The 24,661-nt window shown below is 36.5% G+C and overlaps 1 protein-coding gene and 1 long non-coding RNA gene across 4 annotated transcripts in view; both read left to right on the plus strand.

The window, feature by feature from the left end:
- The first annotated feature begins 1,103 nt into the window (after window positions 1-1,103).
- Window positions 1,104-24,661, plus strand: part of LOC149821780 (alcohol dehydrogenase 1-like) — a 28,251-nt gene continuing 4,693 nt past the window's right edge. The window contains exons 1-3 of one of the 2 annotated variants that reach the window (XM_089980572.1): window positions 1,104-1,315; window positions 1,621-1,757; window positions 14,178-14,224. In XM_089980572.1, coding sequence (XP_089836698.1) covers window positions 1,213-1,315; window positions 1,621-1,757; window positions 14,178-14,224 — 287 coding nt within the window. In that variant the 5' untranslated portion in view covers window positions 1,104-1,212. Of the gene's footprint in view, window positions 1,316-1,620; window positions 1,758-3,031; window positions 3,653-14,177; window positions 14,225-24,661 lie in introns of those variants that run through there. The other variant, XM_089980573.1, reaches the window with a different exon arrangement.
- LOC149821781 (uncharacterized) lies at window positions 12,949-13,932 on the plus strand. Of its 2 annotated transcripts, none has more exons than XR_016425891.1 (2): window positions 12,949-13,435; window positions 13,515-13,932. It is a non-coding gene; the product is annotated as an uncharacterized LOC149821781 (long non-coding RNA). The 2 variants fall into 2 exon arrangements; XR_016425892.1 differs by having other exon boundaries at window positions 13,523-13,932.

Below are 24,661 nucleotides of genomic sequence, written 5' to 3' on the forward strand. Positions count from 1 at the left end.
GACGGGGAACCACTCGTTATTGCCACTCAGGAACTGTCACCGATATACGGCTAGGATCGGTGCATGACACGATTCTTAATATTTTAATTAATAAAAGACCTTTTTATATTTTAATGTGTAAAATGTATACTTTATTATCATGCAATTAAATTATTTAAAAACGTTAAGAAGTTATAAATAACGTCCTTTATCCGGGTCGTTGCTCCGATTAAATTGTTTTTAATATTGTTTTAATAGTTTTAACATGTGTCCACGAAATATTTTTTAATTATTTTTTAGCCCATTCACCTGAATCGTCGGCAGTCCATACCGATACTGATAGCATTGGTTTGGGGGTGCACCGTGCACCTCAGCAGTTATTGTCATACTGTATTTGACGTTTATGTTCAGTCCCAAACTGCACATCACACTTGGAAACTTTGGGATATGTGAGTAGGGCATCATGTGAGGCAGTGATGGAAACTGCTCTCGTATGCTCAGCAAGACTCGGGTCAAGTTGCTACTTTGAGAAATGTCATCATTTTTAATGTTAACAAGATTTAATTGGGCTTTTGTTTATTTACACTTTCATATAATTTTTTTATTTCTAACATATATTATGTACAATTATCTTTCTGATTTTTATCATAAAATGTAAGTTTCTTCAAAATTTTGTGAGTTTTTCTTGCCCCAAAAAAATTGAGATCAAGAGTTGTAATGTTGCACTCTGTTTAAGTACAGTAACATTGCTTAATTGCACTGGTAAAGTGCCAATTCTTTAGGTTGAAGTCTTGAGTGTAGCATTTCTTTGAGAAAAAAAAACAAAAAGAAAAAGTGGGAAGGTTAAGGGAGTTGGGACCAATGCCAACCTTTGGCAAAGTCATCTTATTCCTTGCGTCAATCTTTTAGCCATCCTTTGACACTACATACACATTTTTGTATCTTGGGAAAAATTAAGCCATGCAGTACGGACACTGCCACGTTCACCCTAGAGTGGTGCAAAATGAAACGATGGTCGTTGATGTGCGTCGCCTTCTCATTATTCAAATACAAGACGCGGTGATCGTCGGCTGTCTCCCACCGATTCCTAAATTGGGATCCAATGGGCTGAACGTGAAAGTGGGCACCGAAGAAAGAAGGCCGTATTTGTGCTCTCTCCGTACCCCACCGGCTCAATTTTTCTCATTATATATAAACAAGGATGATATTTCCATCCTTTCTTGTCACCGTGTTATGGTTCAGAAAACTCTTTTGAGCAGACTCACCAAATCATCTCTCTTATCACACACCATTTCAAGCATGGCCAGTGCTGCAGGTCTTGTCATTCCCTGCAAAGGTCCTCTCTCTCCCTCAGTTATTTCTGTACAGTACTGGGACATTTGGGTTTTGTTCGAATTAGTATGATGAATGTTTTTTCTTGATTTATTCTGTACTAATCTTCTCCCCTTTATTTGTCAAAAAAGAATGGTTGGTTTCAACCGTGTTCATTTCTCTCTTCGGGTGGGTTCCTTATTTATTTATTTATTTTTATTTATTTTTTGTGGGGGGGGGGGGGGGTTGATAATGGATTGAGACTGAATTCTTTGTTTATTTAATTATTATTATTATTTTATATATTTTTTTGTGTTTGGAATTGGATAGCTGCCGTTGCGTGGGAAGCTGGAAAGCCATTGGTGATTGAGCAGGTGGAGGTCGCTCCCCCACAAGCGCTAGAAGTCAGAATTAAGATCAAATACGCTTCACTCTGCCACACTGATATTTACTTCTGGGAAGCTAAGGTACCCACTGTCAAAAATTTTGGTTAAGTGGTCGCCTTTGGGCCTTGGCAAAGAAATTTCAGTTGGAAATTCACCTATTTCTTACCATGGTTGCTGAATTTTGCCCACCCACATTGAGAAATTAAATTATCCTTTTTAGTGCATTTGCATATGTTCTGCTAGCTCTGCTCTCAAGTAACAAACTGCTATTTGAAATCTATGTGTATCTGTTAGAGATAATGGTCCAGATCAAGCTGGACTCTTCCACACGCCCCCACACAGGAAGACTCCCTAAGAGTCCTGCAATAATAATAAAGATGGCTCAAGAAGAAGACTCCAGAAAGAAGGTTCAAGAAGAAGAATACTCCTGAAAGAAGGTTCAAGAAGACTCTGTAATTAAAGAATCTGTTATTAGCAAAGAGTCCTATATAACTAGGAGGTCTGGTTATAAATGTATCCCACATGAAGTGGGTCACTGTATGGGACGTCCCCCTTGATCCTCATCTATAAATAAAAGCCTGGTCCTCTCTCTTGAATGAAGGTGATAGAAGAGAGAGAGAGGAACCAATATCATGGACGTAGATCTCCTTGATCGAACCACGTTAAAAATCGTGTGTTTCTTTGCTTGTGCTTGTGATCGTGCTATACCTGTGGTTCAGCAAGTCTGATATTTTTCATGGTATCAGATCCATAACCACCATCGTTGGTTTTCGTGCCCAGCCCTCTTGTCGGCATCGCCCATGGAAGCCAATCAGTGTAAGAGTGAGTCTTCCTCTTTTATTCCATCTCTTCCTGCTCCAAATACGCTCCAGTATTTTTTAAGCACCAAGCTCACTGGTGATAATTATGCATTGTGGGCTTCCCTGTTTAAGCCCTTGCTGGAAGCCAATCAGATTAAGAGTGAGTCTTCCTCTTTTATTCTATCTCTTCCTGCTCCAAATACGCTCCAGTATTTGTTTAAGCACCAAGATCACTGGTGATAATTATGCATTATGGGCTTCCCAGTTTAAGCCCTTGCTGATTTAGTATGATTTACATGGCTATATTGATGGGTCAAAAGTCAAGCCTGCTGAGTATATAACTCATGATGGAAGACCAGGTTCCTAATCCTGAATATGTGACCTGGAAAAGGCGAGTTGGATAATTTCTTCCCTCGTCTGTCTACACTGAAGTTGTGGATCTTTGTCCCCTCATATGAGGTTCAGAAGGCTCTTAATGTAGCCTATGATGCCCAGTCGTCTCGTGCTAAAATTATGCAGTTAAAAGAACAACTTCAGAGCTTCAAGAAGGGCAACAAGAGTATTGATGAGTATATTCATAAAATAAAGTTGATCTCGCATCAGCTTGTTGTAGCAGGAAAGGCTGTTCTAGAAGACGATCTTATCCTCCATATTCTTTGGGGTTTACCTCATGAGTACGACTCTTTTCTAGTGTCTATTATCACTCGTGCCGAATCTGCCCTGATTAGATTGACTGAACTCCATAGTCTCCTTTCTCAATAAGCTCATCTCTCTGAAATAGATGGAGAGAAGATTGAGCCTCATGAAGCCAACTTTATTCAAAAAGGAGGTAATCAAGGGAATTTTCGTGGTGGTCGTGGAAGAGGGGGTTAATTTTATGGCAGACCCCCAAATTTTAATAAGTATGGAGGATGCCAGTCGCAAGGTGGACAGGTCAACAATATATTGTTCGCCAGTTTTGTGATAAGCCAGGGAACTCTGCCAAGACTTGCAGGATGATCTTCAAAGAAACCCAATTTGTGTCACCTCATGTTTATCATGCAACTCAAGATGGCGTGTCAGGAGCGGATATATGGTATCCTGATTCGGAAGCCTCACTTCATATATCTTTTTATCTGAATGCGCTGTCTACTCCTTCAGAGTATCAAAACCAAGATTCTATTAAGATTCATAATGGTAAAAGTTTATAAATTTCTCATACTGGTAGTTTTATTTTTAAATCTAGAAGTTCTAAATTTCTTATAGTGATATCTTGCATGTTCCTAAAATAACCAAGAATTTACTTTTTGTGCAAAGTTTTACTCAAGACAATAGAGTAGTGTTCGAATTTCATCCATCTTATTGCAGTGCTAAGGATGCCAGAACTGGATAGGAGTTTGTTCGAGGGAAAGCAAAGGATGTTCTTTACTTTATAGATTCTTTTTGTGGTATTGATAATAAGAGTGCTTATGTATGTGAAAAGGTTGATTTTGATATTTGGCATAATAGGCTTGGACATGCTAGTTTGAAAGTTGTTTAGAAAGTATTTCAAAGATTTAGTTTACATTATTTTAATACAGATGTTCGTGTTTATTCTGTATGCCAGATGGGTAAACAACATAAGTTACCTTTTTCTCGTATTTCTTATGATAATCTTGAACCATTGCAGAGTCTTTTTCAAATGTTTGGGGTCCAACTCATGTTTCAGGTGAAAATGGATACAAGTATTATATTATTTTTGTTGATGCCTTCTCCAGATATTTTTGTCTTTATTTGATGAATTATAAGTCTGATGTTGCCAATATTTTTCTAAGGTTCAAAGTTTCAGTTGAAAATTTAACTGAGAAAAAGATTAAATATCTTCATTACTGATGGTGGTGGTGAGTACAGGGTCCTTGACTCTTTCCTAAAAGAGTGTGGCATTGGGCATCATTTGTCTTGCCCTCACATGCAAGAACAAAATGGTGTTCTTGAGACAAAACACAAACATGTTGAATATACAGGCCTAACTCTTATGGTTCATGTCAATGTTCCTCAAAAATTCTGGACCTTTGCCTTCTACTGTTGTGTATCTCATTAATAGACTCCCTACTCCAAACCTAAGGTATAAGTGTCCCCTTGAGGTCCTATGTAAAAAGAAACCAGATTATAAATTCCTTAAAACCTTTGGATGTGCATGTTATTCTAATCTCAAGACTTACCGAGAAAACAAACTTGATTTTAGGTCCAAGACTCACGTTTTATTGGGATACAACAATAGTCATCATGGATACATCTGTTTTGAGCCCCAATCTCGTAAAGTTGTTATATCCAGAGCTGTTAGCTTTGATGAAGCTAAGTTTCCATTGGATAAAACTTGGGAAAAGGAAAAGTCGTCCAATCAACCCAGTTCTTAAATCTACTTTCCAGTGAATCCACAGTCCATTATACTGATGACCAATCCTGAGCCCAATCCTATGACTTCTACCAATACAGAAGAAGAAGGAGCCTTCCAAGAGTCTCTCCCTAGCATACCTTGTTAAGTTGTGCACATATATATAATGATATAATAGGTAAATACCCTCTAGGGGTATTTTTTGTCATTTTACTCGTGTAACAGTATTGTTCATTAGGAACAATTTTCCTCTTATTTATTTTTTATCTTTTTATTTGATGTCCTTTTTGTAAAGAGCATGGGCTTTATGGTCAAAAGACTATAGAGTCGTAGAGCCCCATGCTCTCCCTTTGTGTATAAATAGGGGTTGAACCCCTCTTTTGTCACTAATTCTTCTCTTAAGAATTTATGCTCAATAAAGATGAATATTTTTATATTTTGTGTTTTTCTATTTAGTTTCTTAATGTTTTATATCTATGTCACAGGGACTCAGCCAATTGGGTGTCGCACCCGCGTCGATGCGATGCGGGTGCGCGTGCTGGTGCGGCACCCGGTGCGGTCAACCTAACCCTGGGTGCGTTGACCACACCCAGGGTCATTTATATCCATCTTTTGGACTTTATTTATATATATATATATATTTTTTTTTACTTTTTTATTTATTTTTTTGCCACACCCCCGCACCCAAGTTTTTTTAAAGTGCCACACCCGCACCCATGTGACATAGTTTTATATGCACTTAGTGCTTGTGTTGTTGCTCCTTGTTGGGTATTGTTTTGTCCTATAGTGGACTTCTGCTTGTGCACATTTTGATCGTGATCTTGTAAGCCCTTAGTAGCATTGGTTTGTGCTTATGCACTTTTGTGATCGTGATCTTGTGAAGCCCTTAGTGGCATTGTTTTTTGTATTTTTCACTATATCATTACATGGTATCAGAGCCAATAATTTCTTGGCATTTTGCAGTTTTTGGGTCTTGTGATTTTTTTGTTCGAGTTTGTGCTTCGTGAAGGATTCATGATCATTGTGTGGCTTGGATTCAAGAGAAAACTAGAGCCAGTATATATCTTATATCTTTAAGTATTTCTTGTGTTATCTTTTTCATGCATTATGCATGAGAAAACACTTATTTTCTTTAATCTTTAAATATATATATATATATGTATATGTTTGTCATTTTTATTAAAGACAAAAAAAAAAAGCTTTGATTTTTTTTTTTATTGGACTTGTTCTTATAAGGTTTATTTGTTTAATCTTGTGAAATTAGATATATGTATGTTTTTTTGGAATCATGTTTGAATCTTAATTTTCCAAAAAACTTGCTTTATTTGATATTTATGTATACAATTTTGTATGCTTGATGATTTGTTGGTTTTTGTTCTATTATTGAACTTTGTTTTGTTCTTTCTTGAAAATTTGTCATAAATTTTAAAATATTTTGAGATATTGTAAAATGATGGTGTTGTGCGTATTTCATAAGTATGATCTTATGAAATTTTGCTTAAACTTGTTTTTAATTTTTCTCTTTACTCGGTGTATTAAAAGTAGAATATAAAGTGTTACAAATTATGATCTAGCTTATGAAAAAATAATAATAATAATATTTTTTTGATATTTGATCCTTATGCACTTATGAATACCTTACATGATTGTTTATTCGTGCATAAGGTATTGAGCATAATTTCTTATTGGAAGTCATTCACTTTTTTTTTAAGGCAAGTTGGGGTTAGGCGGACCCCTACCAGAAGAACAGTCGCCCCATGTGTCCAAGGGATTCGATCTTGGGCCTTCAGCTTGACACAGGACTCCGCTTACCACATGGAATACCACCTCGATGGGAAGTCATTCACTTTAATAAATGCCTTTTATGGTTCTTTTGTGGGACAATAGTTATGATATTGGGTGTTTCTCTTGGGGGTTTTTTAGGTCCTTATGATTATGTTATTTTTTCAGTCTCGTGGCTCTTTAATGAACATTACCTTACATGTTTTGCATGGGATTTAAATACATTGCACACTTAGTTTCTAATAAAATATTAGGTTGAGAATCATGAGAAACTTCTTTGTGTTTTCCCTTTGTGTGGGTGTTCTAAGTGCTTTCCTCATGGTTCACTTTAGTATTTGTCCATTATTGATGGACATGTTTGTCCACTTAGATCTTTTGTGGATATGTTCTTGATTAAGGACTCTTGATTCATTGCATACTTTTTATTTATAAAATATAAATTTTTTATATTGTTCCCTTAGTGCCTTAAATCTATTACTTGCATATATGCTTAAATTTGTTCCTATGCATGTCTTTTGTATAAGATATGTGGTTTTAAGTTATTTAGATTATTGCATATACATGAGTTCTTTTAATCTCTTTGTGAGTATCCATGATTAGTTGTATTTGTGTATGCACTTGGTTTTCTATATGGTTCTTTGAGAATTTCTATATATGTTTGGTCCTCTTTAATGTTATAATGGCGTTGATTGTCTCATAGTAGACTTATAATCTAGATTGAGTTATCTCTTTATATAGCTTGCTTATATTAATGATGCTTATGATTGCATCAATTGACCTTGTTGCGCATATGATTGCACTATATTCAGTCTAATTTTTTCATCTACCGTTATTGGATTTTATTTAAAACTTTGTTTTTCAAATCGGTTTTTATATTTGAACTCACTTATTTGAAAAATGATTTTTGTGAGTATTTATTGCCTTCTTGTGGCATTTGTTGTATCCATCACAGAATTTTATATGATGCATCATTTCTCTTGGCCTTGTTATTATTGAACCAAAGTTTGTTTATAGAAGTGAGTTGTGTGCACCTCGGTTATGTCAATTTTGATTGCCAACTTATAGTTTAACTCTAACTGACGGTTGTTTGATCTCTGGTTTTATGAGTGTGTTGTATCACTCATTTGTTTATTTGGCCATTATTATGTTGGATGCTCATAATTATGTTTATATGTGATGACTATCTATTTTGTAAACCATAGTGTGTCGAAAGATTGTACAAATTGATGGCATTAGTTTGTTTTTATTACAAGCTCTTTTACCTTTTGTGTTTCCTCCTATTATGCCTCTTATTTAGTGTCATTTTATACAACAACAACAACTACGCCTTCATCCCAAAACAATTGGGGTCGGCGATATGAACCAAAAAAGAAAATCATTCTGGGTCTTACACATGAAATAGAGTACAGCGTGTCGCTTAGTAGGGAACGCCCCAACGAAATTCTCATATAGGTTCATATTCATAGGGTATGACTAAGTTTTTATGTTGGTTGTCACTGGCCTACCGCAACCCTCTTCTTTTATCTGGGCTTGGGACCGACAGTGTATAACTAAACAGTTATACACAGGCGGAGTTGCTTATAACAACAACAACAACAACTACGCCTTCATCCCAAAACAATTGGGGTCGGTGATATGAACCAAAAAAGAAAATCATTCTGGGTCTTCCACATGAATCCTTCTCCTCCAATCATTTCTATCCAATGCCATGTCCTCGGTGAGGTTCAAAGCATTCATATCATTTCCTATCATCTCCATCCAAGTCTTCCTAGGCTTACCCCGACCTCTTTTAACTAATATATTTTCCCATTTCTCCATCCTTCTAACTGGAGCATCATTAGGCCTTCGCCGAATATGTCCAAACCACCGTAAATGATTCTCATCTTATTTTCAATGGGTGCAACGCCTACCTTCTTACGTATCTCCTTGTTCTGAATCTTATCTTTTATTGTATTTCCACACATCCATCTAAGTATACGCATCTCAGCTACACTCATGTTTTGAATATGATTTCTCTTGGCAGCCCAACATTCCGTACCATATAGTAAAGCGGGCCTATTAGTCGTCCTATAAAACTTTTCCTTCAACCGCAATGGCATTCTACGATCGCACAAGACTCCAGTTGCACTTTTCCATTTCATCCACCCAACCTTTATCCTATGATTTACATCTCCATCAATTTCTCCATTCTTTTGAATGATAGATCCCAAATATTTGAAACAATCATCCACCGGTATTTCTTGCTAACCAAGCTTCACTACACTCCTATCACTACTTCGTTGCTTACTAAATCGACATTCCATATATTATGTCTTACTCTTAACTTAAAACCTCTTGCTTCCAATGTCTGTCTCCATAATTCTAACTTAGCATTAACCCCAACTCTAGACTCATCAATCAAAACAATATCATCAACAAACAACATACACCACGACACATTTTCTTGAATTGATCTCGTAAGCTCATCCATCACTATAGCAAATAGGAAAGGGCTTAAAGCAGATCCTTGATGTAACCCAACCGTTATAGGAAAATTGGTTGTCACCCCTCCACAAGTGCGAACATTGGTTACTACTCCTTCATACATATCTTTAATTATACTAATGTACTTGAGAGAAACACCTTTCTTCATCACTGTCCACCAAAGAACGTCCCTAGGTACTCTATTGCATGCCTTCTCCAAATCAATAAAAATCATATGCAAATCTTTGTTCCTCTCTTTATATCTCTCAATAAGTTGTCTAAGAAGATGTATAGCTTCCATAGTTGATCTTCCAAGCATAAAACCAAATTGATTCTCCGATATCATGACAACCTTCCTCAACCTAGACTCAATCACCCTCTCCCAAAGTTTTATAGTATGACTCATGAGTTTTATACCACGATAGTTTGTGCAATCTTGTATATCACCATTATTCTTATATAGAGGCACCAAAGTACTCTTCCTCCACTCATTAGGCATCTTATTTGTTCGCCAAATCTTGTTAAAAAGATTTGTCAACCATTCTAAACCTTTCTCTCCCAAGCATTTTCAAGCCCGGAGTTGTTGTTTATACAAAACAACAAATATTTGTTTACACCTTCGTGTGTGTTTGTAGCCCATTGTTGGCATTGAGATTATACTCTTGATCTAGTCATTGATACACTTATTTTTTTAGTGTCATTATATGTAGACAAGAGATGTTTATTTACATCTTTGTGTGTGATTTTAGCTCATTGTTGGCATTGTGCTTATGCTCTTGTTCTAGTCGTTGATACACTTGTTTTTAGTGTCATTATATGTAAACAAGAGATGTTTATTCACACCTTCGTGTGTGATTTTAGCCCATCGTTGGCATTGTAATTATGCTCTTGTTCTAGTCATTGATACACTTGTTTTGAGTGTCATTATATATAGACAAGAGATGTTTTCAATATGGTGAGTTATGTGCATCCATTGGTTATGTTTTTATTTTAGTTGTTGATACACTTGAATTTTGAGGTTTGGAGGTCTAGTGAGGTGATTGTTTGTAGTGGTCGAACTATTGTTGAAATTTGCAAGTATCATTCTCTTTGTTGTGAGGTCTTTTTTAGAATCTCTCCATGAAATTTCAAAATGTTTTCTACTTGCGTTTTCTTATAGGAAAAAATGTTTATTGATAAAAATTTCATGGATTTTGCATACTTGTGATGTTTAATAAAAATCTTATTCTTTATATTGTGAGCCTTCTTGTGTGTGCCCCTTTGTGGGTGTTAAGAGTGTGTTCCTTACGAAAACACTTATGTGTTGTCCACTTGATATTGGTGGACATTTTTGTTCGTAATTGAAGGCTATTTGATTCTTTACATTAAAATCATGCATTTTATGTGCATTTCATTAATAAAAACAGTTATTTTTATTGTTGTCTTATGTGCATTAAATATGCTTTAATTGCATGTTGGATATATATGTGTGTTTCATATTGATTATCTTATTCACATTGTTGCATGCATAAATTTAATTAACTCATCTTTTCTTGAAGGTTTTTTTTTAGTATTATACTTTATATCAATTTAGTATAAATTGATGACTTATTTTAATTGAATGGATTTTTTAAAAATTTGGAATATTATTAATACATCATTGTTTATCTCTTCTTGATAATTTATATGTTTTTTAGTGATTAAGTTTCCTTACGATCAATATTTATGTTTTCTTGAAAAATATGTTGATTTTGAGTTTATGATTGTCTAAATATGATTTCATACAAAATTTTCTTTTAATGTATGCTTATCCTATCTTTCTTAATGGTTATCTAATATTTATAAAAATTATCACTACTTTGCTTAAAAAAATTTCTTTGAATGTTATTCTTGTTCAATATATATATATTTGTTTTGAAACTTCATAACTATTTGGTTAAAATACCTTTTTTTTAGTTGGAATTGTGTATTGTTTTCTCTACAGGTTCCTAAAGATGCAATGAACTGAGAAAGAAATATCTTTGATGCATCATGAAGATGGAGATAGCCGATGAAGGCGATTGGGGATGATCACCAATAAAAGACTTTTTAAGGCTTGTATTTGCAAAACTCTCTAATATGTCATAAAGATGGAGATTTTCATTGAAGACTTTGATCCTTCTCATTGAATCTTTGTTGTATTTTCAAACTTTTGGTATATCTCACCGTAAGTTTGAGGAGTATTAAGTTGTACATGTATATACATATGTATGTAATACATATATATTTATTTTATATTGTACATATATATATATATAATGATGTAATAGGTAAATACCCTCTAGGGGTGTTTTGTCATTTTAGTCATATAATAGTAATGAACATTTTTTTTCTTATTTATTTTTTATCTTTTTATTTAATGTCCTTTTTGTAAAGAGCATGGGCTCTATGGTCAAAAGACCATATAGTCGTTGGGTGCTCTCAACGACTCTATTGGGAGCTCCCAAATAGAGCCCCATGCTCTCTCTTTGTTTATAAATAGGTGTTGAACCCCTCTCTTGTAACTAATGCTTCTCTTAAGCATTTATGCTCAATAAAGATGAATATTTTTATATTTTGTATTTTTTTATTTAGTTTCTTAATGTCTTATATGCACTTAGTGCTTGTGGTATTGCTCATTTTTTGGTATTGTTTTGTCCTATAGTGGACTTGTGCTTGTGCACATTTTGATCATAATCTTGTAAGCCCTTAGTGGCATTTGTTTGTCCTTACGCACTTTTTGTGATCGTGATTTTGTGAAGCCCTTAGTGGCATTGTTTTTTTATTTTCTACCATTTCATTACATACCGAATGTTGAATTTGTGTCTAATTCACCTATTGTCTCTGAACAAAACCTTGAAATTGTTCCTACCACAGCTCCTCGACGAACTCATCACATGGTGACACGTGCTCAAGATGGAACACTTAGACCTAAGGTTTATCATGTCTCAAAATATTCTCTTCCCATAGCCTTGATCAGGAACCTTCTAGTTTTAAGCAGGCTGTCAAAGACCCTAAGTGTTGTGTGCTATGCAAGAAGAATATGTTTCCCTTAGCAGAAATAAAACTTGGAAACTTGTTCCTCCGAGTGAAACTGATAAGCTTGTAGGATGCAAGTGGGTCTATAAGGTCAAAAGGAGAGTTGATGGAACTCTTGAGCGGTGCAAAGCTTGTCTATTAGCCAAGGGTTTTCATCAAGAAAAAGTTGTCGACTTCTCTGAAACCTTTAGTTCAATTGTCAAGCCAACTACTATTTGTATTGTATTATCTCTTGCTCTCAATGCTCGTTGGGAGGTAAGACAGCTGGATGTGAATAACATGTTCCTAAATGGAACATTGGAAGAGGAGGTATATATGGTCCAACCACCGGGTTTTGAGAATTCACAATTTCCTGTGCATGTCTGCAAACTTAAGAAAGCTCTGTATGGGCTAAAACAAACTCCCAGGGCATGGTTTCAAGAGTTGAGTAATGCTCTCATTAAACGAGGGTTTGTCAGTTCAAAAACTGATCCTTTATTTATTTTTCATAATGATAAGTTGAAAAGCTTTATCCTGGTATATGTTGATGATATATTGGTTACTGGCAACTGTTATTTTTTATTCGTGATTTGATTTCCTCTATTGGAAAACAGTTTGCTCTTAAGGATCTTGGCCGGTTACATTATTTCCTTGATGTAGAGGCAACATATACTCAGCAGGTTTCTTGCATAAAGGAAATATATTTTGGACCTTCTCAAGAGGTCTAACATGTAAGAAGCAATACCAATGTCCACACCTATGTTTGCTTCTCTCATACTCACTGTCACCGGTGGTGCTGAATTTGATTATCCTACTCTTTATAGGAATATTGTCGGGAGCTATGCAATATGTTACTTTGACACAACCAGATATTTCATTTAGTGTGAATAAAGTCTGTCAATTTATGCATCGTGCAGCTACTGAACATTGGGCAGCTGTTAAGCATATCCTAAGATACTTGAAGTTTATTGTTCAATATGGTTTGTTACTCAGACCGTCCAAAGCCCTTGGTATTTCGGTTTATTCTGATGTTGTTTGGGCAGGTTGTCCAGATGATCGCAGATATACTTCAGGTTATGCAGTTTATCTAGGACCAAATCTTGTGTCCTGGAATTCTCAAAAATAACACATTGTCTCTCGCTCTAGCACAGAAGCAGAGTATAAAGCTGCTGCCAATGTTGTTGCAGAAATAACATGGGTTCAGTATCTTCATCGTGAATTGTGCATTCCTATGTTCTCCTGCAGTTTGGTGCGACAGTGCCAGTGCCACATATCTTGCAGCACATCCTACATTTCATAATCAGAGCAAGCATATTGAAATTGATGTGCACTTTGTCCGTGAAAAGGTAGCCAAGAAACAAATCTGTGTCAATAATTTATCTTCCCCGGATCAATTTGCAGACATTTTGACAAAGCCATTGTCAGTGTCCCAGTTTCAATATTTCAGGTTCAAGCTCAATGTCATGTATAGGATGTTGAGCTTGTGGGGGGGTGTTAGAGATAATGGTCCAGATCAAGCTGGACTCTTTCACACGCCTCACACAGTAAGACTTCCTTGGAGTCCTGCAAGAATAATAAAGAAGGTTCAAGAAGAAGAAGACTCCAGAAAGAAGGTTCAAGAAGAAGAAGACTTTGGAAAGAAGATTCAAGAAGACTGTAATTAAAGAACCTGTTATTAGCAAAAAGACCTGTGTAACTGGGAGGTCTGGTTCTAAATGTATCCCACATGAAGTGGGTCTCTGTATGGGATGTCCCCCTTGATCCTCATCTATAAATAAAAGCCTGGTCCTCTCTCTTGAATGAAGGTGATAGAAAAGAGAGAGAGGAACCAATATCGTGGACGTAGATCTCCTTGATTGAACCATGTTAAAAATTGTGTTTCTTTGCTTGTGCGTGTGTTTGTGCTATACATGTGGTTCAACAAGTCTGATATTTTTTAGTATCATCTTGATGCATTATCCATTTGTTTATTGCATATGCAAATTCAGATTGTTCGGTTGATAATGTCAATTATTTCATCTTTTCTTATATGTAGATTTGAATGCATCATTTCTATATATGAAGATTGTGTTGCTGTCATTATTTCAGGGGCAAGATCCATTGTTTCCTAGGATTTTCGGTCATGAGGCAGCTGGGTATGTTCATTCTGTGTCAAATGGTGTTTGACTGACATTGTTCATTTGGTTAGGTGGATAGATTGAGTTTCATTTTATCTTACCAATGCTTTATTGACTTGGAAAGTTATGCAACATAGAGTTAATTTATATTTTCTGAAATGATGAGCAATCGGACAAGTACTGTATTTGTAAACGAATCCTGAAAATTGGAAATTCGATAAGGAAGCCTTCAAACTGAACAGGAAGCAGAAGCATGAGTTTTTTTACTAGGGGATTACCTCTCTCTCTCTCTTGAGTGGAAGAATTATTGGTACGCCCAAATGGAAAGTAGCAAGAAATTACTTAAATGTAATCATAAAGTTGCTGTCTTATTGAAAATAAATTTCTATTGTACATTGGTATTAGATGGATAAACCTAAAGAAACCTCCACTTCCAAGTTTATTTTTACCATGTTCTTTATTGCATCAGTTCAGATGAGAGTTCTGGTTTCTGTTGATCTTTACTTGTGCCTAAGAAAGATCTCGTTATCTTGTTCCTTAGTGCATCAGTTCAGAAGAGAGTTCTGGCTTCTCTTGGTCTTTTGTTGTGCCTATGAAAGGTGTTGTTATCTCGTTCCTTATCGCATAAGTTCAGACGAGTGTTCTTGTTTTTTTTTGGTCTTTGGTTGTATCTAAGAAAGATCTTGTTATGCTTACATTTTTAACATGGGTTGTTATTTTTCTGTTTCGCTTTAAGCTTAGACCCAAATTGAATGAGATTCTATTTCAGGTTATTTATAGTTTAAACAATGTTATTTACGTCAAACAAATACAGAATATTTGTCTCGGTAAGGAACCATATAACTAATGTGAATCATTATGTTCAATTATAAATACATCAAGTGTGTGTGTGTGTGTGTTTATGAGAGAGAGAGAGGCTTCGGGCATTATGCTGCAATTTCTCTCACTAAATGTTCATAAACCAGAAAATGAGGAGGTCAGAGCTGATGTTTTTGATATCCACAAAAATAAAGACGACTAGGGATCAACTCCATACTTCAATGTTAGAAGTATATTATGTGGTTATACTTTTCAGACATTTGACTTTCATGTTGGAACTCAAAATAGATCAAGATGTTGAGATACCTACCTGAAGTCATCCTCTTGATCTTTCCTTGGATCTTGTTGCACCACCAAAACAATCTGAATGTGGAATCCAAGTGTTGACCGGATGAGAAGAGCCTCAAACTTTAGATTTCTTTTCTTTTGGTTTCCTCTCTCTATTGAGGTTTCCTTTTGTCAGAACGTATGGGGTATTACAGGCCTCCTTATCCTTTATAGAGACTAGGGACCAAGTCCTAAAGTGTCCAAAAAAAACAGTTGGGTAGTTATAATCCTCATCCTTAACAAGGAGGAAGTGGAGTTGACCTGAGATTTAACTCCCCTCATCCATGTAGTTATCAAACACGCATAACGAATCCCATTTGCTGTGGACTGCACTTGATGAGAACGTGTCAAGTTGGGCCACTTAAGATTGGGTGTGAACCCAACATTCTCCCACTTGGCCCTACTTGTTATTCAAGGAGATACATGCAATAGGGTTTCTCAAGAGAAAGCATAAGAAGGGAGAGAAGAAACTAACTTTGTTAGTTTTCCTGAAAGAGAGTGTGCCCCTCTTATATGGGTCAACCTCTCTAAAGGGTTACAAAGGAAGTAACATAAAGATCTATTTTACAAGTTTACCCCTTACCTATGAGACTATATACTGAAAAATAAAAACTAAGTAAAATCTAAATTACATATATGTTTCAACACTCTTCTTCAAACTTGGAGTGATATAAGGGAATCATTCCAAGTTTGGAAAGGAAGGTATTGAAATGCGTAGGAGTCAAACTTTTTGTAAACACATTTGCAATCTGACTCTTCAAGCTCACATGATTCAAAGCAATGATTTCATCTTCATAAGTCCTTATATAGCAATGACAATCTATTTCAATGTGTTTGGTGTGCTCATGAAATTCTGGATTCCTTGCAATATGGATAGCACTCATGTTGTCACAATACAATTGAGTTTTGTCTGCACTGAAAATTCCTAACTCACTCAATAACCATTGTATCCAAACTATCTCAATTGTGACTTCAATCATTGCTCTGTATTATGCTTCTGCATTGGATAATGCAACCCTGTATTATTTCTTGTTTTTCCATGAGATTAAGGAACTTCCCAGGAAAACACAAAAACCAGTAGTGGAAAGCCTATATCTCAGGTAGAACCTCCAAAGTCAATATTGTTAAAATGTAAACTATATATAAATTGTAATATATATATAATATTATATATTATTATTATTATATATATTTTTGTTTCTTTTTAGTATCTAGTTCAATAGGAACTAGATTGCTTTTCAGTCAAGTTCCTAGTTGGAACTTGACTGACTTGTAGTCATTTAGCCGTTGGACTAGAGTCCAACGACTCTTCTTGGGAAAGTTCATAATGAGCTCTCCTCTATCCATCTTCTTTGTATAAATAGGGGTGAACCCCTTAATGTATTTTACTTCAATGCTTCTTAAGCATTTTCATTATTAATAAAGATTTATTATTTCTTTATTGTGCTCTTCCTTTTATACCCTTTTATGGGTTTGCTTAAAGTGTTATTATAGACACTCTTGGTGGATTCAAGTGCGTTTGTGGAAGACCATCGTTTCATTACATGGTATCAGAGCCGTGGAGATCTTAGATCTTGAAGAGATTCCGCCTTATTTTCCGTGTCTCACTTGCAAAAGGTGTTTCATCATCTTGGACTTTGCTCAAGAAGATTCGTTGAAGAAAGGAGGCTATTGAAGAAACTTTTTGCTACAAAAACTAGTATTTCATCATCTCTCTTAGTCTCTTTTCTCCTCTTTTATCTTTTATCTTTTATCTTCTCTCATCTATTCCTTTCTCACCCTTGTAAAAGATGAATGACAATGATAAGATCACCATCGTACCCATGAAGCTAAATGATACTAATTTTGTAATGTGGGCTTTAATTATGAAGTACCACATTTGGGAAAAAGGGCTATGGGGTATACTCGATGGTTCTGATTCGAAACCTAAACTATCTCTTACCAAAAAAGAGGGTGATAAATAAGTTCCTCTAATGGAAGAGGAGAAGAGCAATGCGTTAGCCACTTATGAAAAGAAATTGAAAGAATGAAGGATAGGGCATGCAAAAATTATGTCATGGCTAATTAATAGCGTAGACATTAAAAAATGCTCTAGTCTTGCTAAGTTCGAACATGTCGATAAGGCTTGAAACTATGTCACAGGGATTCGGTTAGCAGGGTACTGCACCCATGTCGATGCGACGCGGGTGCGGGTGTAGTCAACCCGACCCTGGGTGCGGTCAACTTACCCAAGGTCATTTTGGTCCAATTTTTCGGACATAAAAAAAAATTGCCTAGAAATTTTTTTTTGCCATATATGTCATAGGGATTCTCCAACTAGGTGCCGCACCCATGTGACATAGGCTTGGGAACTAAGTCACAGGGACTCGGCAACGCTGGTGTCGCACCCACGTCAACCCGACGCGGGTGAGCGTGCGGGTGTGGTCAACACGACCCTGGGTGCGGCCAACGCACCCAGGGTCATTTTCGTCCACGTTTCAGACGTTAAACAAAAAAAAAATGATGAAAAGGAGGATTAGGGCAAAAAAAAAATTTCCCTAATCTCTCCTCACCCGCTCAGCTCGAGCCCTCTCCTCCCGACGCCACCTCCTAGGCTCCTCCTCTCCCTCGTCGCAGGTATGTACCCTTTGGCTCCCTCTGGCTCTCTTCTTATGTCGGCAGGGGAGGGGCCCAGACCCCCTGCGCCCTCTCTTTCTCTTGTTGGGTCGGCATGGGAGGGGTCGAGCCCCCCCCTGCGCCCTCTCGCTCTCTTGTTGGGTCGGCAGGGGAGGGGCTGAGCCCCCCCTCTCGCTCTCTTGTTAGGTCGGCAGGGGAGGGGTTGAGCCCCCCCTCTCGCTCTCTTGTTGGGTCGGCAGGGGAGGGGCTGAGCCCCCCCTGCTTCCTCTGTTTTCGGCAGGGGAGGGGCCGAGGCCTCCACCCTGCTCCCTTTGATTTCAGGGGAGGGGCCGAGCCCCCCCTCTCACTCTCTTGTTGGGTTGGCAGGGGAGCCCCTACCCCCTCTTGTTGGGTCGGCAGGGGAGGGGCTGAGCCCCCCCTGCTCCCTCAATTTTCGGCAGGGGAGGGGCCGAGCCCCCCCCCCCCCCCCCCTCTCGCTCTTTGGTTGGGTCGGCAAGGGAGGGGTTGATTCCCCCCCTGCTCCCTCTGTTTTTGGCAGGGGAGGGGGTCGAGCCTCCGTCCCTGCTCCCTCTTATTTCAGGGGAGGGGCTGAGTCCCTCCCTGTTTTTGGCAGGGGAGGGGCAGATTCCCCCTCCTTGCTCCTGATTTTATTATTATATATATATATATATTGTTTTTTATATCATGATAATGTCTGTATAATTGATTTGAAATTTTGAATGTATTTTTTTTTTTTGTGTTTTCAGGATAAAAATGATGGATAAAGGGAAAGGACTTGCGTCATCCTCATCCCAACATGTGAGTTCTGCTGCTAGTTTTGTTGATAGTTGTAGTGGGATTGATGATGTGGGGCCACTATGGGTACATGTAGATAAACTTACAAAAACTGGAGAAGGAGGTGGTGGAAACAAGAGATGTCGATGCAAGCTCTGCGAAAGAGATTTTGTTGGGTCTTACACAAGAGTGAAGGCTCATTTGTTGAAGATACCAGGACATGGCATTTCAGGATGCAGAAAAGTTGATGAAGCAATGCGAAGACAATACAAGAAAATACAAGAAGAATATGAGAAGAGAAAGGCAATGGCCGATTCTTGTGCAGTTAGTGTGCCATTTGCAAGCCACCAAGAAGATGCTGAAAAAAAAAAGTCAATGTAGGAGGTAGAGGAACGATACAAGCAACATTCAATACATATGGAAGAGAAGAATTTGATAGAAAAGTTAAGGGGTATTTTTATTCTAGTTCACTCCCATTTAATGTATTTTTATTCTAGTTCACTCCCATTTAATGCAGCTAGAAATCCTTATTGGAAGGATTTAGTAACATCCTTGCCAAATTGTAATTTGAGTGGTTATGTGCCTTCAAGTTCAGAAAAAATACGAAGCACACTTCTTGCAGAAGAGAGGGTAAATGTGGAGAGGTTGCTGGAGATTAAAAAATATTCATGGGAGCAAAATGGAGTTTCTATTGTGTCTGATGGATGGACCGATATTCAAAGGCGTCCACTGATCAATTTCATTGCTTGTTCGCTTAGTGGCCCAATATTCTTGAAAACAGTTGATGCATCTGGAGAATATAAAAATGCAGAGTATTTGAAGGGATTGTTTATAGAAGTCATAAAAGAAGTGGGTGATCAGAAAGTGGTACAAATCATTACAGACAACGCTCTAGTTTGTAAAAGTGCAGCGTTGAGTTTGGAGAGTGAGTACCCTCATATTTTTTGGACTCCTTGTGTAACACATAGCTTAAATCTGACCCTAAAGAGCATCTGCAACCCCAAAGAAGACGAAAATTCACAAGCATATGCTTTATGCTTATGGATTGAAGATTTAGAAAGAAATGTCAAAAGCATTAGGAATGTTGTTATTAACCACCATCGTGCTAATGTTATATTTAATAGGCATTCTGACTTGAAATTGTTGAAGGTCGCTGAAACACCTTTTGCGTCCATCATTGTGATGGTAAAGAGGATTAAAAGAGTGAAGAATGCTTTGATTAACATGGTGACTGATGAAAATTGGACATTCTATCGTGTTGATGATGATATCAAGGCTGAAGAAATTAAAAAATTCATTCTTGATGATGAGTTTTGGGACAGAGTGGTATACTTCCTTCAATTTACGTAACCTATTTGGGAAACGTTAAGAGAAGTTGATAAGGATGAGCCCATGCTTCACAGAGTTTATGAAATATGGGATAATATGATTGAAAAAATACAAGCTACAGTTTTCAAGCATGAAGAAAAGAATCTTGCATTGGATGATTCAGAATTTTTTAATCATATTCATTCTATTTTAGTCAGAAGATGGGATAAGAGCAACACTCATTTGCATTGCATGGCACATTCTCTTAATCCAAAATATTATGCAAATAAGTGGCGGGCTGGTGGTATTGGTCGTGTCCCTCCAAATTTAGACCCAGAGCTATCAAGACATAGAAATATGTGTATGACAAGACTTTTTCTAAAAGCTTATCTTCTACATCAAGTCACACAAGAGTTTGGAAATTTTTCATCTTCGGAATTATATGAACCGGCATTATTCGCGAGAAAAGAAGATAATATAGATCCTATCATATGGTGGTCAACATTTGGATCAGAAACACCTCTTCTCCAACGTCTTGCATTAAGATTGTTATCGCAGCCTGCTAGTTCATCTTGTTGTGAAAGAAATTGGACCACATATTCTTAAATCCACAACATGAGAAACAAACTCACCAGAAAGCATGCAGAAGATTTAATATATGTTTATTCAAATATTCGATTACTTTCGCGAACCATGATGAATACAGGTACTAATTTGCTCTCTTAGTTATTTGATTATTTCTTAGTTTTTCATTTAAATATATTTGTATTGTATTTAACATTTTCAAATTGGGTTTATAACGCAGACAAGGAACATCCAAATTTTGGGATGTAAACCCAGAAGAGTGTGACTTCGAGGGAGAGCATGATTTTAACATAACAAACATGGATTTAGCTGAGCCCAGTATTCCTTCTAATGATGCATTTGATGATGAAGAAGAAATTTATTAAGATTCATTACTTCATCAGGATATACTTTGGTATGTAATTTAGTTCTTTTATGCTTTACTTATTTGATTGATATTTAGGTTGATTTATGTAATTGCTTTACTTATTTGATTGATATTTAGGTTGATATATTGCATGCATGATGAATGATATTATGACAATATTAACTTTTAAATGTTAACTTTTAAAACTTCAAAAATATATATATATATATATATATTACATTTTTGCCCCTGCCGTATCCCCGCACCCAAGGTTTTTGAAAGTGTCGCACCCCCGCACCTGCACCCATGTGACATAGCTTGGGAATATCTTAAAAAAATGTATTCTCTCAAAGATATTGCACATGTGTGCAATTTACAAGACAAAGTTCAGACAATGACTCAAAAGGATAAAACTGTTCAAGAATATTATAATGAGTTGTCCGAACTTTAGGAAGAATTTGCTCTTTTAGAGCCAAAATGGCATTGTCCTGAAGACATTTAGCTCTGTCAAAAACAACTTGATATGAAGCATTTTTATCAATTTATAAACGGTTTAAAACCGGAATTTGAGTCGACTAAATTGGCTCTTCTTTATCAAGGAAAAGTTCCCTCTATCGTTGATACTATAGACGAACTAACTTGTCATGAAACACTAAGAAAGAAGAAGAATGTCATAAAGTGACTAACAAATGCACAAGCATACAAGCACAATAGCCACTAATGGGCAAAACTACAACAAGCCACAAAGTGGCAATGAACACAAAAACAGAGAAGAGCTAAAAAAATATAGGAGCTTTACTCATAAAGAGTTTCAAAGAAGCTTAGCAATACATGGGGCTTTGCCCCTTATTTATACACAAATGGGACCCTTGGAGGGGCTCCCATAGAGTTGTTGGAGCCCCTCCAACAGTCATAAATATGACTTTTGGAGGGGTCCAACAACTTTATGTGGACCCCTCTCAAATGAATAAAAAAGGGGAAAAGATTTAAAAAAGAAAATACAAAAAAAGAAAAGAAAAGAAAAGCATATTCAAAAAGTGAATATGTGTATTTATAGGGAAATGACTATTTTGCCTCAAGTGGGTATTAAAAAAAAAAAATATATATATATATATATATATATATATATATATATATATATATATATTGGAAAGATGATATAATTTAACACCCCCCTCAAACACACGGTGAGATCACCGAGAGTTTGCTAAGGAGAAAATAAAAGAGAGGTGTATGCTAGCTGATACTCAGAAGAAACATAGGGTAGTTGAATGGTACCCCGTAGGAAGTCATCACGAACATAGTGACAATCCATATCTATGTGTTTTGTTCGTTCATGGAAGGTGTGGTTGCTAGCAATGTAAATAGCACTCTTGTTTTCGCAACACAGCTTCGAAGAAGTGGAGAAGAGGACGCCCATATCTTTGAGTAAGCTTCTCAACCAGACAAGTTCAGTGGTAGTGGTGGTCATCACTCGATGCTCAGCCTCTGTGGAGGAAAAAGAATTTTTTTGTTGCTTTTTACATCTCCAAGAAATTAGTGACTCTCCAAAGAATACGCAATAGCCTGTTGTTGAAATATGATCATCGGGATTACCCCCCCCCCAAATCAGAGTCAGTATAAGCAAGTAAATTAAGAGATGAAGAAGAGGATAAGAACAATCCTTTTGTTATGGTGCCCTTCAAATATCTGATAATCCTCGTAACTGTCGACATATGAATTGAAGTAGGAGCGGTCTGAAATTAACTTGCACTGTGAACAACATGAGTAATATCTGGTCTGGTGGTAGATAAATAAGTTAGTGAACCGATCAACTGACAATAAGAAGTGGGATCTGCTAAAGGAGTTCCATCATTGGCTCTCATATTAGCATTGATTACTTTTGGAGTTTCTACTTTCTTGTCGTCGGTTAACCCATACCGAGTAATAATATCTTATGCAAGCTTCATCTGAGATAAAACATACCCCTTTAGAGATTATGTAACTTCAATCCCTAAAAAATACCTTAGAAAACCATGGTCAGACATATCAAAATTTTCTTTTAGAATATTTTTAATAAGCTAAATCCTTTTTTTATCATTACCAGTGATGATCATATCATTCACATATAGCAATAATATTGTCATGTGCTCTCCTGTTTTCTTAACAAACAAAGCAGTATCAGTATAGCAAGAGGAAAAACCATTATCAAGAACTACTTTACTAAATAAATCATACCAAACTTTTGGAGCTTGTTTGAGACCATAAAGAGCTTTGTTAAGTTTTAGAATATTCTCTTTTCCAATTTCAAGACCCAACAGAGAATCCATAAAAACTTCTTAACAAAGATTTCTATTTAAAAATGCATTTTTAACATCAAGTTGATAAATAGGTCATTGTTTAGTAGATGCTAAGGCAATCAAGGTTCGCACACTAGTCATCCTAGCTACCGGGGCAAAGGTTTCCTTATAATCAATCCCATATTCTTTGGTATATCCTTTAGCAACTATTAATGCATCTTCATATGTTGCTCTTTTTCTGCAGAGCAAGCCATCTCCAACAGTGCCTTTTAAATCTCAATTTTTTTTTCATATCCTCTATATGTGACATTCTAGGTTGATGCATGAATTATGACACTTGATTAACAACAAAAACAATATCTGGATGGGTAAAATTAAAATATTGTAGCATTCCAACTATTCTTCTAAACTATGTTGGCTGCAACTCCAATTCTCCATCATTTGCTCCTAATCTCTGATGAATGGGAATTGGAGTTGCAGTCGGCTTGCAATCTTTCATGCCCGTTTTACTTAGGAGATCCATCGTGTATTTATGTTGAGTTAAAATAAGAGAATTAGTTTGTCGATCTACCTCTATCCCAAGGAAATATCGTAGCTAACTAAGATCTTTCATCTTAAATTTTTTATTTAAGAATCTCTTCACTTCTTCAATATGTTCGCCACAGCTGATAGTAACAATTATATCATTAACATAAATTAGTAACACAATGATAAGATTGTTACCTTTGTAAATAAAGATTGAATGATCTAATGGGGACCAAGTAAAACCATAGCCTTGAATTGCAACCGAAAAACTCTCAAACCAAGACCTTGAAACTTGCTTTAATCCATAAATAGCTCTTTTTAATCTGCAAACATGATTCTTTGGATTCCTTTTACTATACCTCGGTGGTTGATCCATATAAACTTACTCCTTAACATGCCCATGCAAGAATGTGTTCTTTACATCCAATTGACTTAGTTTTCACCCATGATCAACTGCAAGAAAAAGGATGATCCGTATAGTGCCTATTTTGACAACAAAATTGAAAGTCTTATCATATTCATGCTCATACTTCTGGGTGAATCGCTTTGCTCATAGGCGAGCTTTATATCTCTTGATGGTACCATCGGGTTTATATTTTATTTTATACACACATTTAAGCCAACTACATTTTTATCAGGCGGTCTTTTCACTATCTCCCAAGTCTGATACTCATGCAAAGCATGCATTTCTTCATTCATAGCTTCTTGTTGTTGTCCAATCTGAGTAAGGAAGCATCGAAAATCTATACTGAAATTTTCACAACTCACCTATCTTTCAATCGGATGTCTCACCCTGCTTGATCTTCTTATTGACTAAAGTTGGCTCTCTTGATCTGGCGATTGTTGTTGATCTTGCAAGACCGGTTGCTGAAGACT

The sequence above is a fragment of the Nuphar pumila genome, chromosome 11 (assembly GCF_984573655.1).
Source record: "Nuphar pumila chromosome 11, dmNupPumi1.hap1.1, whole genome shotgun sequence".
NCBI classification, from domain to species: Eukaryota; Viridiplantae; Streptophyta; class Magnoliopsida; order Nymphaeales; family Nymphaeaceae; genus Nuphar; species Nuphar pumila.